At 42.4% G+C, this 16,293-nt stretch overlaps 1 protein-coding gene across 2 annotated transcripts in view; it reads left to right on the forward strand.

The window, feature by feature from the left end:
• Window positions 1-11,408, forward strand: part of CORIN (corin, serine peptidase) — a 138,645-nt gene extending 127,237 nt beyond the window's left edge. For both annotated transcript variants that reach the window (XM_061352867.1, XM_061352856.1), the window contains exons 18-22: window positions 2,682-2,731; window positions 5,631-5,805; window positions 8,541-8,812; window positions 9,983-10,116; window positions 10,690-11,408. In XM_061352867.1, coding sequence (XP_061208851.1) covers window positions 2,682-2,731; window positions 5,631-5,805; window positions 8,541-8,812; window positions 9,983-10,116; window positions 10,690-10,872 — 814 coding nt within the window. In that variant the 3' untranslated portion in view covers window positions 10,873-11,408. The remainder of the gene's footprint in view (window positions 1-2,681; window positions 2,732-5,630; window positions 5,806-8,540; window positions 8,813-9,982; window positions 10,117-10,689) is intronic.
• Window positions 11,409-16,293: the final 4,885 nt, after the last annotated feature.

Genomic DNA, 16,293 nt, shown 5'->3' on the forward strand with positions numbered 1-16,293 from the left:
GGGTGTTGGTCAATGAGAAAATGAACATGAGCCAGCAGTGTGCACTTACAGCCCAGAAAGCCAACTGCATCCTGGGCTGCATCAAAAGGAGCGTGACCAGCAGGTCGAAGGAGGTGATCCTGCCCCTCTACTCTGCTCTCGTGAGACCTCACCTGGAATATTGTATACAGTTCTGGTGTCCTCAACATAAAAAGGACATGGAACTGTTGGAACAAGTCCAGAGGAGGGCCATGGGGATGATCAGGGGACTGGAGCACCTCCTGTATAAAGATAGGCTGAGAAAGTTGGGACTGTTCATCCTGGAGAAGAGAAGGCTGTGTGGAGACCTCATAGCAGCCTTCCAGCATGTGAAGGGGGTCTATAGGGATGCTGGGGAGGGACTATTGATTGCGGACTGTAGTGATAGGACAAGGGGTAACAGGTTAAAACTTAAATAGGGGAAGTTTAGATTGGATATAAGAAATAAGTTATTTACTGTAAGGGTGGTGAGGCACTGGAATGCGTTGCCCAAGGAAGTTGTGAATTCTCCATCCCTGGCAGTGTTCAAGGCCAGGATGGACAGAGCCTTGGCTGACATGGTTTAGTGTGAGGTGTCCTCGCCCATGGCAGGGGGGTTGGAACTTGATGATCTTAAGGTCCTTTCCAACCCTAACTATTCTATGATTCTGTGATTCTATGATTCATTTAAATTCATTTTTATTTCTTCATCTAGAAGAAGGTAATTACAGGGTGGTGCCTGATACCTGAAAATCTTTTTAACTCCCTTCCTTTCTCACTCTTTCCACTAGCCTAATGGTATCTAAATGCTTTTCTCCAGGATAATACAAGAATAAATATTTGCAAATGCAAAGGCAGATCCACAGTCATAGTCTGTTCAGTCACCAAAGTACAAAGCTGAAATTTCAAGGTGCTTTGCTGTATTTGAGAGTGGTCTGCTAAGAAGTGTGTGTGAAGGGATGGATTTGGAGCCTCCAAGTTACGATATCTAGTAGCAGAAGATGTAGTTTCACCCAAAGTAGAAGTTAAAGGAATGAAAACCATCAGTAATGAGGATTATTGATAAAGCTATTAAGACAGATTAAAGTAGTATGTAGGAATGTAGTATGTTCCGGTCTCCTTGAATCCAAAAAATGGGTAACACAAAGTGAGAAGCTAAGAGAAGAGTGAAGCTGGTTTTGGTTTGACTGCATCAGGCATCCTGCCTAGATGTCTCTCACTGGCTGTGCATGTGCTGCAGGTCAGGTGCACCCCATACTGATCTCCCCATCATTCCACTGGAGGACCTGCAGGCCTGCTTCACTTATGTCCCTGGTTTCCTTTCTGGTATAAAGCAAGTTGCACAGGGGACAATATGTGTTAAGTGTCTTCCCAACATGAATCCAAGACAGGACCAGGACCTGCAGTTCAGGTGTATTCATTTGGGTCAACTTCAGCATGTAAAATATTTGTGCTGCGGAGTATGTTGTATGTTTACAGGAGCTGTCAGGCTTCTGGACTACTGGGAACTTGGGCTAGTTTCATAACATTTTGGTAAGAGGGAATGGCACAGTGAAGGTTATGCATACATATGAGATTGAAGTATTGAAGGTTTCTCTTTTAGAGCTGGCTACTTGGTAAGTCAAAAAAATGAGTATGAAACATGAGTCTATGTTATATTCTGTAAATTTTTTTATGGGGTGCAAATGCTTCTCAAAACCGCACAGAATTTTCTTCCCTGAAATTGGTTTTCTACCTCTAGAAGCAGAATTTTATATTCTATGTTTTCAGGAACAGGAAGTAGACTGATTTGCACAGTGTATGAATGGGGCGTGTTCAATGTAAGGGACAGAAGTCTGGTCAAATCACAGATTCAAGCTCATCTGGTGAGCTTCTGGCACTCTTCTTGTGCCCACATTAGTATCTATGACTTAAATGAAGCCCTTTATAGGTGGTTGAAATTTTAAAGATGCTGCCTACCTACTGAGATTACAGATTTCAGTGAATTACCTGGGGAGCAGGTAACGTGGGTATCCTGTCTAATTAGCTGTGCGTCTGCCTCAGAAAAGCACATATACAAGTAGGAGTGAAAGTGGTGGAAATTAAAAGGCAGTCAGCTGTTTGGGCAGCAATGCTCACTGTTTTACAAGGATCTCCATTTTGACAAAGAATCCCTTCTTTCCTCTCTCATATGAAAAAAAGTCTAACAGCAATGACCTTATTTGTTGTTGTAATACTTTCGCAAACTTCCTGTTTTTTCAAACTGCCCAAATGTTTAGGGTATGAAAGTTCATCTTTTATCAAAGGTATTTCAAAGACAATTCTATCCTTCAGCTGTAAAGAAGAGGACAAGGGCAATTCCTGTGCTTTCAGGTGCCATAAGTTAAGACTTGGCAGACTATACAACCCAGCTAAGCTCAGAGCTGGGTCAGTGCCCAGAGAGTGAGGCAGTCTGAAGAACGTGTAGCACCCACCCACAGAATGCATCGTAAAGCTGAACTAATACTTTGCATTACCTCCAGGAAGACACTGGGAATCACAGATGATCTGCTGTAAGAAGCTCTTTGTGTTTCTTTTTCCAGTTTGTGTGTTTTTTCACAGCTGGCTCACAACAATGAGTACCAAGTACCTGTGCTGATGTTCAAATTGACAAAAATTACACCTATTAATTGAAATTTCCACCATGTTTTTGTTTTAATATTTAGACAGATGTGTCGGAGCAGAAGCAAAGTGGCTCTCTTCTGCACTAAAGCAGGTAAGAGAGAAGCATGTATAATACAAAGATGTTTTTTCCGAGATGTACTAAATTACATCAACAAATGCAAATGTTTAGTGTGGATTCATTCTGAAATTTGACTAGACTTCTGCAAGATCCAGTTTTGCAGTTCTTTTTCCCCCCTCTGTGCTATTCTGTTTCATCAGCTTTCCTTCTTCTTTGGCTAGAAGGCTATGTGCTGCAGTCCTGCTCCCACAGAACGGACTTTGTCAGCAGTCAGGCTCCAAAAATTACTTTGATAAAACTTCATGCTGAGTGGTTAGCGGGCTATCTGCCTGGGAGCTGAAGCCATTTAGTGTGAAGCTCAAGGGGACAGGAGAATCTGAAGCAGAAACCTGCAGACCAAGTCTGTAATGCAGCAGACTGTGCAAGTTTAAGTGGTTTGTAAGTGCAGAAATTCTTCATCGTCAGTGAAATCCTGTCCTACAGACAGGGAGAGCTTTGTTGAAGAACACTTAAATTATGAATTAGCTTGACACAGGGAAAATTAATCACAAAGCATGACCTAAATATGGAAAACTAATCAAAATATTTACTACTTTGATCAGAAAAAGTCCCAACCCTTATATGAGCCTGTCAAAGGTGTTTGCTTCTGACATATGTTGCTTTAAGTACATTTAAAACCCACTGCCCTCTGAAGTTAAGTGAACACAGTAAGAATTACAGGTTACAAATAACCGTTGCTCCTCCCTTGGGAGGCTGATTGCAGAAACGGGTGGTGTTCTTTTGATCTGTAAATCAGACCTAGTATAAACAGGATAAATAATGTCTGCTATCTTACAAATCCAGAATGTAAAGTGAAACAAAAGTGGAGGGCTAACTATTTCAGAAAAGTAACTGTCTGGCAGATGGTAATCTGGTGTAATTTCCACTGGAAGTGGCTTATGGCGTAGAATGAACACCATACTGGAATGTCTTCAAATTTTCAGATCTCTTCCCTTAGTAATTTCCATAGGCCAAGCAAGATTGCTGCCATGTAGCTGAGTAAACAGTGTGACATTCACCTGACACCTGGCTTAAGAAAAGCCTTATTATTGCTGAGCAGATTTTCCAGAATCATTTCTTCTGGATAGTACAAAGTAGCCCAGACATGTTGCTAGCTGACAGAATGACAAGGACATAAACCCAGGACACCTTTCTAAGGGCAGCCTGGTAATCCCTGACAGAAAGGAAGTCAGGATCCCAAGCTTAGCTTGGTTAATATTTCAGGCTGAACTGGTTAAATTAGTATCAGGAGAGAAAATCTTTTGATATAAAGGAAGGATAAAAATGGTTCAGTGTGTTTGTTAGAAAGCGAGAGAAGGACTTCACGCAAGGGTATGTAGGGTTAGGACAAGGGGGAATGGATTTAAACTGAAAGAAGGTAGGTTTAAGTTAGATATTACAAAGAAATTCTTCCCTGTGAGGGTGGTGAGGCACTGGCACGGGTTGCCCAAAGAAGCTGTGGCTGCCCCAAGGCCAGGTTGGATGGATGGGGCTTTGAGCAACCTGGTCTAGTGGAAGGTGTCCCTGCTCATGGCAGGTGGTTGGAACTGGATGATCTTGAAGGTCTCTTCCAACACAGTATGTTAGAGATTGGAAGGGACCTCAAAAGATCATCTAGTCCAATCCCCCTGCCAGAGCAGGAACACCTAGATAAGGTTACACAGGAACGTGTCCAGGTGGGCTTTGAATGTCTCCAAAGAAGGAGATTCCACAACCTCCCTGGGCAGCCTGTTCCAGTGTTCCGTCACCCTCACTGAGAAGAAGTTTCTTCTCAGGTTTAAGTGGAACCTCTTGTGTTCCAATTTGTACCCATTTCCCCTTGTCCTTTCATTGTTTGCCACTGAGAAGAGCCTGGCTCCATCCTCGTGACACTCCCCCTTTATATATTTATATACACTAATAAGGTCACCCCTCAATCTCCTCTTCTCCAAACTATAGAGACCCAGCTCCCTCAGCCTCTCCTCATAAGGGAGATGCTCCACTCCCTTAATCATCTTAGTTGCCCTGCGCTGGACTCTCTCCAGCAGGTCCCTGTCCTTCTTAAACTGAGGGGCCCAGAACTGGACACAATATTCCAGATGAGGTCTCACCAGGGCTGAGTAGAGGGGAAGGAGAACCTCTCTCGACCTACTAACCACCCCCCTTCTAATACACCCCAGGATGCCATTGGCCTTCTTGGCCACAAGGGCACAGTGTCGGCTCATGGTCACCCTGTCGTCCACTAGGACCCCCAGGTCCCTCTCCCCTACACTGCTCTCTAACAGGTCGTTCCCCAACCTATACTGGAACCTGGGGTTGTTCCTGCCCAGATGCAGGACTCTACACTTTCCCTTGTTATATTTCATCAAGTTATTCCCCGCCCAACCCTCCAGCCTGTCCAGGTCTCGCTGGATGGCAGCACAGCCTTCTGGCGTGTCGGCCACCCCTCCCAGCTTAGTGTCATCAGCAAACTTGCTGATAGTACACTCAATTCCCTCATCTAAATCGTTGATGAATATATTAAATAATACTGGTCCCAGTACCGACCCTTGAGGCACTCCACTAGATACAGGCCTCCAACTAGACTCCGCCCCATAGACTACAACTCTCTGGCTTCTCTCCTTCAGCCAGTTCACAGTCCACCTCACTACCCGATCATCCAGACCACACTTCCTCAATTTAGCCGCAAGGATGCTGTGGGAAAATTCTGTAGATGCAACACAAACCATATTATAATTCTGTGATATTATTGTGTGGTTGTTCAGTATTTAATGTTCTCTGTTATTCAGTGTAATTTCATGACTGTTAATATAATTGTGTCCACATTTTCCTTGTAGAAGGTCTTGTACATGCTGCCTTCATGGTAGCAATAGTAACATTATGGTAATTCGCTTCTGCGTCTGTTCCTCACTAGACTGTGGCCGTCGTCCAGCTGCTCGGATGAACAAGAGGATCCTTGGTGGTAGGACCAGTCGCCCAGGCCGATGGCCATGGCAATGCTCCCTGCAGAGTGAGCCAAGCGGACACATATGTGGCTGTGTTTTGATTGCGAAGAGATGGGTCTTGACAGTAGCACACTGCTTTGAAGGGTGAGAGGGCTCAGAGAGTTTTACTGTTCATATACATTTGCACATATGAATTAACCAAGTCCTCCCCCCTCTACCAAACACACTGGGGTAGGTATTGACCTTTGTAGAATGGCAGTCAGGCAAATCACAGAGGCCTGGTTTTAGGAGACTAACACAAAGTGAATGCTATAAACCAGCATCAGCTTAAGTTTTCACGTTCTTTATTATTCATTGCTGGCATCTCTACTAATGAAAGCTAAATGAAGATGCCCTGACTTTCATCAGGAAACAGGAAAACGAAGAACAAAACATTAATCCTATATCTCTCATACAACTGCTATAGATTAAGGAAGTAATTCTGGACACCAGCATAGAAATAACCCTGGAAAAATGCTATGGCCAGTAGTTAGAAACTGGGTATTTACTTACAGGGCAACAGACATTGAAGTCACTGCCTTTTCTAATTATAAAGACTCCACTCCTTTATCAGGGGTGCTGTCATTAAAAAGTCAGTATTAACTATTCAGTACCTCCTGGTATCTGAGGTCCTCTGGTGGATGGACAGTTTGGAATGCAGAGGAAGTTTCCATGTCTTAGGAATTGTCTTGGTCATTGAGACCTTTTCAGTGCTAACAAACATTTAATTTTAATGAACTACAGATTATGGAGTTGAGTTTATTACCTACTTTCTTTTGTCTTATACTCAGTTGGGTTTCTAAAGATAGCCGAAATGTGTGTTTTCTGATGTAGTTATCAAGTAGTTCTCTGCTAGGTGGTTGTCATTAGTGCTTAATCCTGCTTTAAACTGGTACTTGCTCATTGGAAATTATGTTAGACTACACTAAACACCTTTCTTCCTGTTCAAGCCAGAAGAAATTCTGTGGTAAGCAAGTGTCTCATGACTGGTATTTCTTTAAAACATTAATCATCCCCCTTTTCAGAAATAATTTCAGTTTCATCTTTTTATTTCTGTAGCACTGAGCTCTTTGCTATTTGTTACCCCTCATTTAGGGCTATACAATATCTATGTGAGCTCAGACTGTGGCATGTTAAAGGTCTTTCACATTTGTGTTCCAAATGCCTTAAAGTACCAGGAGCCCAGGACAATGTTTTACTTTAATAATTCATTAGGAGTTCTATGAACTTTTTTCTCTTCTGCCTCTCCAAATAAATTTGAGGCTACAGTCCCAGTGGCCTGAAATCTTTAAGTAAGTCCCGCATTTGAATAGCTTGATACAGCAACAGCAAGATCATTCTTGATGTCATGAAGCTTTCTTGATATAAAGTATTTAAATAGTTACCAAATCAACCAGGTAAGCCAACAATTAAAGCAGATTTTAAAGTGCTCCAGTACTTCAGACAAAATGTTTCACTTTGTGAAATATTTTATGAAGTTCATGTGAGGTTTGGGATACAAAGTATGAGAAGCATATAACTATAATGCAGCAGAAAGTGTCAATGCAAATACCTATGAATACTTGTAGAGGGCATGAATGGAAAGAGCTACATGAAACATCATGTCCTTTGCTAGTTTATTAGTACAGTCCCCAGAGTTTTGTCAAGATTGGCTTGAAATGCATTACACCAAAGCATCCAGTAGGACAGTACCTTGTAGCTGTGACTGCTCATTGCTCTGAGCAACGATTTTTTTACAGTGTTCATAACCACAGCAGTAAGTGAATATTCTTAGCACTTAATCTTGGAAGTTCAGAGAAAAACCCACAAACTGATCATGATGGTGAAATGATCGTTTTAGTCTGAAATATCAGAATTTTCATGCAACTCTTAAGATAATGCAAAAATACCCTTTTTAGCAGCCAAATCTCTTCACAAATTATAGAAATTGCAGTCCTGCTGAGCACTGTGAAAAGCTGAAATTTTGCATGCTTAGATTTACACTGCTTTGAGGAAGCATCGACCTTGTCAAAGGAGCTTAGTTACATGGAACTGTATTTCATCAGGTGTGAAAAATGCTGACTTTGGAGGGGTTTTAGAATCACAGATTAATTAGGAACCCGTAACTTATCCTGTGACCAGTTATGATCAAGAGATTACACCCCAAAGCCTTTCATAGTCTATGTTTTTCTTGTATATCTCAACAGACACTCGCTCAGAGTTCCCACTTGTATCATGTGCATCATTTTTTTGTGATCTTGTATGTTTAGCGAAAAAGTCTTAAGAGTTGTAGGAGTCAAAGCAACCTTTGATGTAAGGCATAGGAAGTATGCTTGGCACAGACTGAATGGCTAATAAATAAGGGACTTTTCCCATGGCTATTGTAAAAGAGGTAATTTTTGTAATAGCATTGCTTCCTTGAGACTCTTCAGGATTCCAGCGAGCCTCGTGGCTGTCAGCAGCTCACTACTGAACAGTGCTGTCACCCCAGTGAAACTTGTACATGCCCACCAGTGAGCATGGGAGCACCAAAGACCTGGGCAGGCTCCCAGGAAATGATTTTGAGAGCCTTTGGCATGTAATACACCAACTAATTAGTGGTCACATGTCTTCTGAAGGTATGAGCTTTGATTTGTTTGGTAACAGGCAGGAAGGAAATGGAAAGCATTGCATTTTGTTGCTCAGATTTTAGCTGTAAGTAATGATGCCTAAGGATTTGTTTTTCTTGTAGCATTTTATGTATAATTGTTTACAAAGTGTAATCTGCAAAATGTCAGGAAGAAAAAATTCTTGGTTATTTTAGTTTAAAAGAATGTTCTTGTTTGATTGCAATTCCCCAAGATTTCTTTTTTTTTTCAAAGGAGAGAAAATGCAGCTGTTTGGAAAGTAGTGTTTGGGATTAGCAATCTTGATCACCCATCAGTCTTCATGCAGACCCGACTAGTGAAAACCATTATCCTTCATCCACGCTACAACCGAGCAGTGGTAGACTATGATATCAGCGTTGTGGAACTAGATGAGGATGTCAACGAGACAAGCTATGTAAGACCTGTCTGTTTGCCCAGCAAAGACCAGCTGGTTCGGCCAGATACCTACTGCTACATCACAGGCTGGGGACACATGGGTAACAAAAGTAAGTTGAGTATTTCTGGGACCCTTGGAAAAATATGTTAACCTTCTACTGAGTTAATCAAATAAGCGATCCTATTACAAAGCTTTATCCATGTATATTATTACTGGGCCTTATTAAATACTAGGGAACTGTACTCATGAAGGGATCTAGCTGTGACTAGAGCCTAGCTTTTTCAAATCAGCAGCTTGAATTTATGCTCTTTAATCCTTACTTAGACAACTGGATTGATTTAAAAAAACACTGAGGCTCTGGAAACTCTTATCAAGAAAGTCACCTGAATTGGCTGTTTTACTGGTTTAGGTTGTATTCAGAACTGTACTGAGAAGGTATCAGATATTCTGGAGGGGGGAGGACATTCTTAGTTCAGTGAAAGTGGAATGCACTGGAAACACTGGCAAGCAGGCTGAATGAACGTCTTCTTGAATCAGAAGGCATAATCACAAGTGCTGGTTTTGTCTATCCAAAAAGAACATTAGCATGTTTTCTTGTTCTGTGCCCACTGCAATCCTTGGGTCCCGTGACAAGAATAGATGTTGCTATCACAGATTACTGACTGGTTTGGGTTGGAAGGGACTTTAAAGCTCATCCAGTTCCAACCCCCTTGCCATGGGTAGGGGGACCTTCCATTAGACCAGTTGCTCATTTAGACAAAATGTTTCTGAATGAATCGTGTAAATCATCCTGGCTGCAGCCTTATTAATGCTTTAGCCATTGTTTCTTCCTTCACCATTATAGTAACTACGAGGGAAGGTTGTTGTTCTGTACACTGGAGAAGGAAATTTTCCTTTCAGAATTGCTTCAGGTGGGACTTCACCTCAAGTGCCCAGGCCAGACATATGGCAAAAATTAAATTGCATGTGTGAGGGATAGGCCATTTACTAGCAGTTCCACCCATCTAAAAGTGGATGGCTACACAGCATTTAGTATTTCATGCAGTAAGTAGAACAACTTTCCTTAGAATTTGTGCTCTGTCAGCTGTTTACACCACGAAGAAGTCAATTTACTGTCTCCTGAATGCACTAAAATCATATCAATAACCTTTGAATTCTGATTCCCTGATGTACTAAGTCAAATTTACACAAACATAACTCAGATATCTCAAAGAGCCATCGTAACTAAGTATTTATGTGTTTATGTGGGAATAGTTTAATGCTTAATTCTGTTTTCCAGTGCCTTTCAAGCTTCAAGAAGGAGAGGTTCGGATCATTTCCTTAGAACAGTGCCAGTCATACTTCGACATGAAAACCATCACCAGCAGGATGCTGTGTGCTGGCTACGAGTCTGGCACTGTGGACTCTTGCATGGTAGGAGAAACTAACAGCCAAAAAATTGCTTTTAGAAATCAAAGTACTGTGATGTTTACTAGGTATAGCATGCTTTAGCTACTACAGGAATCACAGCTACCTATTTACAGATTTTTACCCAACTTTCATTATCACTGATGCAGTAGTCAGCTCCAGTTTATGATAATGAAATGCTGCTTGACAAGGTTTATCTGTATTCCTTAACTATTATATTAATTTTTTATTTTAAATTTATTTTATGTTAATGAGCCTTCTGCAGGTCATTTTTTTGTATAAACAGAACAGGGAATAAATACTGGTATCACTGTGTGCTGCTGGTATCACATAAAATCATAGAATCATAGAACAGTTACAGTTGGAAAGGACCTTAAGATCATCTAGTTCCAACTCCCCTGCCACAGGCAGGGATGCTTCACTAGACAGTATTGCCCAAGACTTTGTCCAGCAGAGCAGCCAGTTTTTTCAGCTGAGGTACTTACGAAAGGCAAATTCCTGTGGGAACCAAGAGAGCTTTAACCATGACTGCTGGCCACGTGTAGCCTCTGTAGACTTTATTTTTCTTTCACGTTGCAGGGTGACAGTGGAGGACCACTTGTGTGTGAGCAACCTGCAGGGCGCTGGACTTTGTTTGGTTTAACATCATGGGGCTCTGTCTGCTTTTCCAAAGTTTTGGGACCTGGAGTTTACAGTAATGTGTCACATTTTATTGAGTGGATTGAAAGACAAATATACATCCACACCTTTCTGTTAAACTAACTCCAGATGGTAAGAATTGTGCTGACAGACAAAAGAAAAACAGGAATCAGCACTTCAACACTGAAGATTTTGCAGCCCAGAAACTCATGAAAGTTTCAAGCTCTATCTATTCTTGTTGTGGAGGTATGGAATACACAATGTATGTTAATGGTAAACCCTCTGCTGGTGAATATACTCTGGGGTAGAATTTATAATTCTTTTGACTTCTCTTTTAACTGTGTTGTGGTGCTATTCCAAACACAGCAAAAGGCTTAAAAGAATCAGCCACTTTCTGCCTTTCAGCTATTCAAACTAAGCAGTAGCACAGACTAGAAAAACCGTTTTAAATAACCTATTTTAATACTATTCAAGTAGCGTATGCATTTTCACTCGTCATGATGAATGAACTCTGTGCATTCAGATGGGACACTTATTCACAAGGGCCACACTGGGCATAGCCATGCCACCTGCGGTAGGGTGTGGAAGAGGTCGACAAGTTTGTGCATCCATGTGGCACAGACACATCAAGGTGCACTTGCCAATCTCCACAGATGTGCAGCCATGTGTTCCTGGTGTGTCTGAGTTAAAGCATTCTGTCCCTGCACCATCTTCTGTTCCCAGAGCCAGCCTGGGCATCTTCAGGGAGACAGAGGGACCAGTACAACAGACCTGTAACTATCATTTGAGGCACCCCAGACCACAGCTCAGCTCTTGAGACTCTTTGGAGAGTTTCTACCATTTCATTTTCTGATGCTTCCAATGTCTTGGTATGTCCAAGAACCATTCATGTCTTGACAGCACAACACCTTTGTCAGACCTGTGCCTCACTTTTTTTTTCCTTTATTTTGTATCATGGGTTCAGTGTATAAAGCATGCATTGACCATCTCCAGCCCTCTAAAAACATAACAGAGTTGTCAATGACACTGCAATGGTTTCCCCTCCAACAGTAACCTAGTTTGAACACCTGGTGCAATACAGGAAATGCAGCTTTCAGTACAGCAAAAGATGCAGTGTGACCAGTACTGGGAAACTGGGTATTTTTTGATAGGTCTCTTATAGTATCTTGCATTGAAAGTTTCATTTTGCTTAGCAAGACTAAACAATTGGAAGAAAAGGGCAGAAAAATCTGAATGACAGAAGACCTGGACTGCAGCTTCTAGTCAAATGAGTATTAGACACTAAGCAAAGTACGTCAGCTCACATGCTTGGCAGCCAGATAGTGGAGCACTCTGTGGCAGGTAAGAGGCTGTGCCTTGACTCCAAGAGAGTCTGGTTCAAAAATGTTTAAACGGAGCTTGGCACCTCTTCATGGTGCTAGTGGGGAAGGGTGTCTTACCATCTGCTGTAGATGCTGGCCTGCACAGCACTCAGCTTTTGAGAAACCAGAGCAGGAGGAGTCAGGACCCAGAATTACAGGGTAAATTCCACCAGGACTAACATGTTTAAAATCTGTGTTTTCAGTGCTGTGCCCAGCCTGCTCTGAATCCCAATTAAGGCATGTAACCGCTCGCTCTGCCACCTCTGGCACACCCCCATGAAAACATGATGGGAACACCAATACCATGACTGTTGTATGTGGAAACATGCATTAAAAGAGCTCAGTAACAGACCTTTCAGGTACTATTAATAACGTTACAACTAACAGATAGATCTATCTTCTCCTTTAACATGCTTAACGTTAGACAGACTAGACAACATTAATATTCAATAACTATGCTATGGATTCTGAACCTCTTTTTAAGTTACTATTGTATCACTGTTTCATGCTCAGAAAGAAAACCCTTCCAGGCATTGCTAGGTTAGGGTCTTTTTTATTATATATTAAAGACTTTGTTTTTACTATAATATATAAATGATCTTTTTCCCTAGCTGTAAATGAGAGGGAAGCTATGACCATGTTTTTCCAATGCAAGTAGATTACAGATGAAACAGGTTATTGACCCCTTTCCTCAAGGCCATGGAAGCTGGAGCTCTCACTCCCCACTTTAGCTTTTCTCTGGGGCAGGACCTCTACAGCTGTAGGGCAGCACAGATCAAAGTCCCACAGACAGTTACGGAGACGTACCAGGAGAGGTTGCCCAGAGGCTGTCAGAGCCCGCCTGTCCATCTGTCCGTCTGATGTGTCTGGTGACAGGTTTCAGCAAGATGATTTCCAGAAAAAAAAAGACGTGCTTCTGCGGAATGGACAGCCCAGCCCGACAGCTCTCCACCAGCTGACATAGTTATTAGCAGCTTCGAATTCTGTGAAGCAAAGCACTGAATCCATCTCATCATTTCATGTAGACATAAGTGCTACCAATTGATAGTATGTAATTACACATTTTTATTGACTGGGTTTGGCCTGCCACCACTTTCCAAGCAGTCCCTCCCAGGAAATGAGACTGCTTCCACCTATGTCCAGCCCCCTCCTGGTAAGGGATCATTCTGAAGACTCATCGCATATGGCTTTAGGAGGGAGCAGTTGGGTCTTGTCCTTCCCCACAACTGTCTCTGACACAACATTCCATGTAAAGAAGAAATTTGTAATTTTATAAATGTATTTTTATACTGCTTTTTTTATGTGTGCACACGAAATAGGCAAACATAGCCCTCCTTCCGCTGTACCAAGTCCTTCCCTGTGTGCTGACTTGACGGCTATCATCACAACTATGCTGTTTCTCTTTTAAGTAAGTGTAGCCTCACCGTAAGGTAACAATTGTTGGCTTTACTTCTAACATGCAATGTCACAGCCAAGCAAATGTGTTGGTTTTTTTTTCCTAGCTGTACTAATAAAAATTTACAGCAATTTTCCAAAAACCTTCCCTGTTGAAAGTGTGTTTCAGTCTCAAGAGGGAGACTCAACACCCATATGGAGGTGTGAAGTTACAACTTTAGCAATAGTGCCTAAAAATAGTCTTTAAAAGTTACTTGCATGCCCTTATCTAGCTTTTTTTAAGCAGCCCTTACAGCCCTATTGGCACTACAAGACTTGTGGAGATTCTGGCACTACCACCACTATACAATTTCTAGTTTCTTCTGCATGTGTGGTTCTAATACAGCGCATTATCAGTAATACCACTGCCAACAACTACTCTGGATTGAAAAATCTAAAATAAAACTGAAAATGCAGTCCAATTTCTCTGAACACATTTTGTTCTATGGCTTTCCTCAGGAATACAATTAGTTTGAAATAACCATCTCGTTTTAACTGGGATCCAGCATTTTAAGGGCACATGCTGAAATCAAAATACTAAGCATGCAGAAACTTAAAGTAATTAAAATTTGCCCTTTTACTGCTGTCAACAGTAAGGCATCCAGGACGAAGAGGGTAAGAGTAACATAACCAGAATCAGCCAGGAACAGACAATACAAAACCCATACTGAAATTCAGCTATGAGAACATTCTTAACACCATCACATTCAGAACTTGGCTGCTGGCCTCTACAGAGAGGAGGGCGGGCTGGCCAGTGTCAGAGCCAGGTCCAGCAGGAAGAGTGGCTGCTCCACACTGGCTGGTCCTCAGCCCTGTGCTTGGCCCTTGGGGCTGAGGGGAAAGACACAGTTTGGGTTAAACATTCAGCTCCCTCTACGCCCCAGGTAAGACCAAAGCTCACTGTGCTGCAGACACTTGCTCTATAAAGGTGGTGGCTTCCTGCCACCTGCAAATGGCGTGGCTGCTGTGAAAAAAAAAATAGTAAAAAAAAAAAATCATTCTGTAAATCAAGTATTGCACATCAAAAAATTAGTTAAAGCTGCTCTAGGTGTAGCTACAAGGTTTGGCAGAGCTGAACATGATTCTTTGGTTTATTTTAAGCTGACAAAAGTGTAAATGCTGTACTTTCTTTCACATCTGGAAGGCACCTGTGAGAGGATCTTAAAAAGCCTGTTTTCAAAAGTCAGGTCATGCTGTGCCAAAGTGCAGAAGCCAGCAGGGGAGCCTGATGTCTCCAGTGCTAAAAAGAAATAAAGGAAACAACATTCAGCTGCTGAGAAGCAAAGGGAGAGTGATCTGCCTGCACCCTTCATTTGGCCCTTTGGATATGGTCAGTTAACATTGTGAAGCTTTCACTGAAGACTCACAACCCTCATCTCCCTTTCAGTGAAAAACAGCAAGAGACCACGGCAGAGATTCTGCGTTAGAGATTTCTGCTGTTTGTCCACACAGAAACAAAAAAGGAAAAAAAGAAAGACTGGGTTTTACACAACAGATAATGTTAGCACTTAGGCTGCTTGTCAAAGTCCTCTAAAGGAACACAGCCTATAGCAGACAAGTTTAAGCAACACACACCATCAGTGAAACAACCACCAGAAAAAATGGAATGTGTGCATGTTATTTTGGACCACTTCAAGTGGTACCACAGTACTCACTTAAAACCTCAGCACAGGTTGGACTTGAAGTTTCAAGGCCACTTTCAGGGTCTGGCATGTTCAACATCCAGATAGAATGATCCTTCATCCAATTCCAGAACCCATAGCAAATGCTCCACAACACCAAGCAGTGAGCAGGGAGCGATTAGGCTTGTAGAAGCCACAGAATAGCAATCCAAGTGTCCCAGAGACATCATGCAGCCAGCCTCATGTCCAACAGGTGACTGTCATGTTTCTTAGGCAGGTATTTTAATGCCATGGCTTACACTCACAGAAGACTCTGGAAGACGATACTTGCAATGCTTACAGCTTTTGTGTGACACACATGCAACCTCCTGAGGCTACACGATCAGATACCTGCCAAATCCACTGGCAGGTTCTGTTCCTGCAGCAGAGGCAGTCACAAGCCAGTGTTGTCTCCCACACTCCTTTTTACAGTGGCAGGTGGAGGAGGAGTGGAGCCCTATGCTCCCTCAGCTCACTGCAAGTCCCTGAGCTACTCCTTGAGAGCTCAGCACGCCTCAGTCATAGACCTGTAAAACCACAGAACAGAATAACCTGTTCTCTGTGGCCACAGGTGAAGAAAGCCCATAGATTTAAGGCACAATAAAAACATGCAGGTGAGGCAACAGAAACAAAACCAGTATTTGATTTTGAGGGCAGGAGAGCACTGGCCTGGCCTGCTTCTCTGGAGCTCTTTACAACAGAAGAACATCTGCTGGGAACAGTAAGGGCAAAGCTGAGCCTGTGTGGGACTGTGGAGCAGAGCAGATGACTTCACAAAGTCTGTTCTTGTGCGATTCTGCCCTTGTACCATCTCCCTGCACAACCTGCTGACCATTTTGCATCTTCCTCTTGGACACCTCACAAGTCCCCATGGCTTGCAGAGCAAGCCAAGATGTTTCACTTGGGACACCTGGAGCCCACTCTGGGCACACTGCCCCCACAGCAAGAAGGAGGCTACAGACAAACATCTGAAAATCATAACTGCAAACCAACAAGCTCCACATGATCTTAGAATTTGAATGCCTGCCATCACTTCAAAGGTCCCCACTAACCATCTGCTACGTGTTACGAAAAATATTTTGTCATAT

The sequence above is a fragment of the Neopsephotus bourkii genome, unplaced genomic scaffold, assembly GCF_033783945.1.
Source record: "Neopsephotus bourkii isolate Nb327-2 ecotype Australia unplaced genomic scaffold, CSIRO-AGI_Nbou_v1 NB_54, whole genome shotgun sequence".
In the NCBI taxonomy this organism is placed as follows: domain Eukaryota; kingdom Metazoa; phylum Chordata; class Aves; order Psittaciformes; family Psittacidae; genus Neopsephotus; species Neopsephotus bourkii.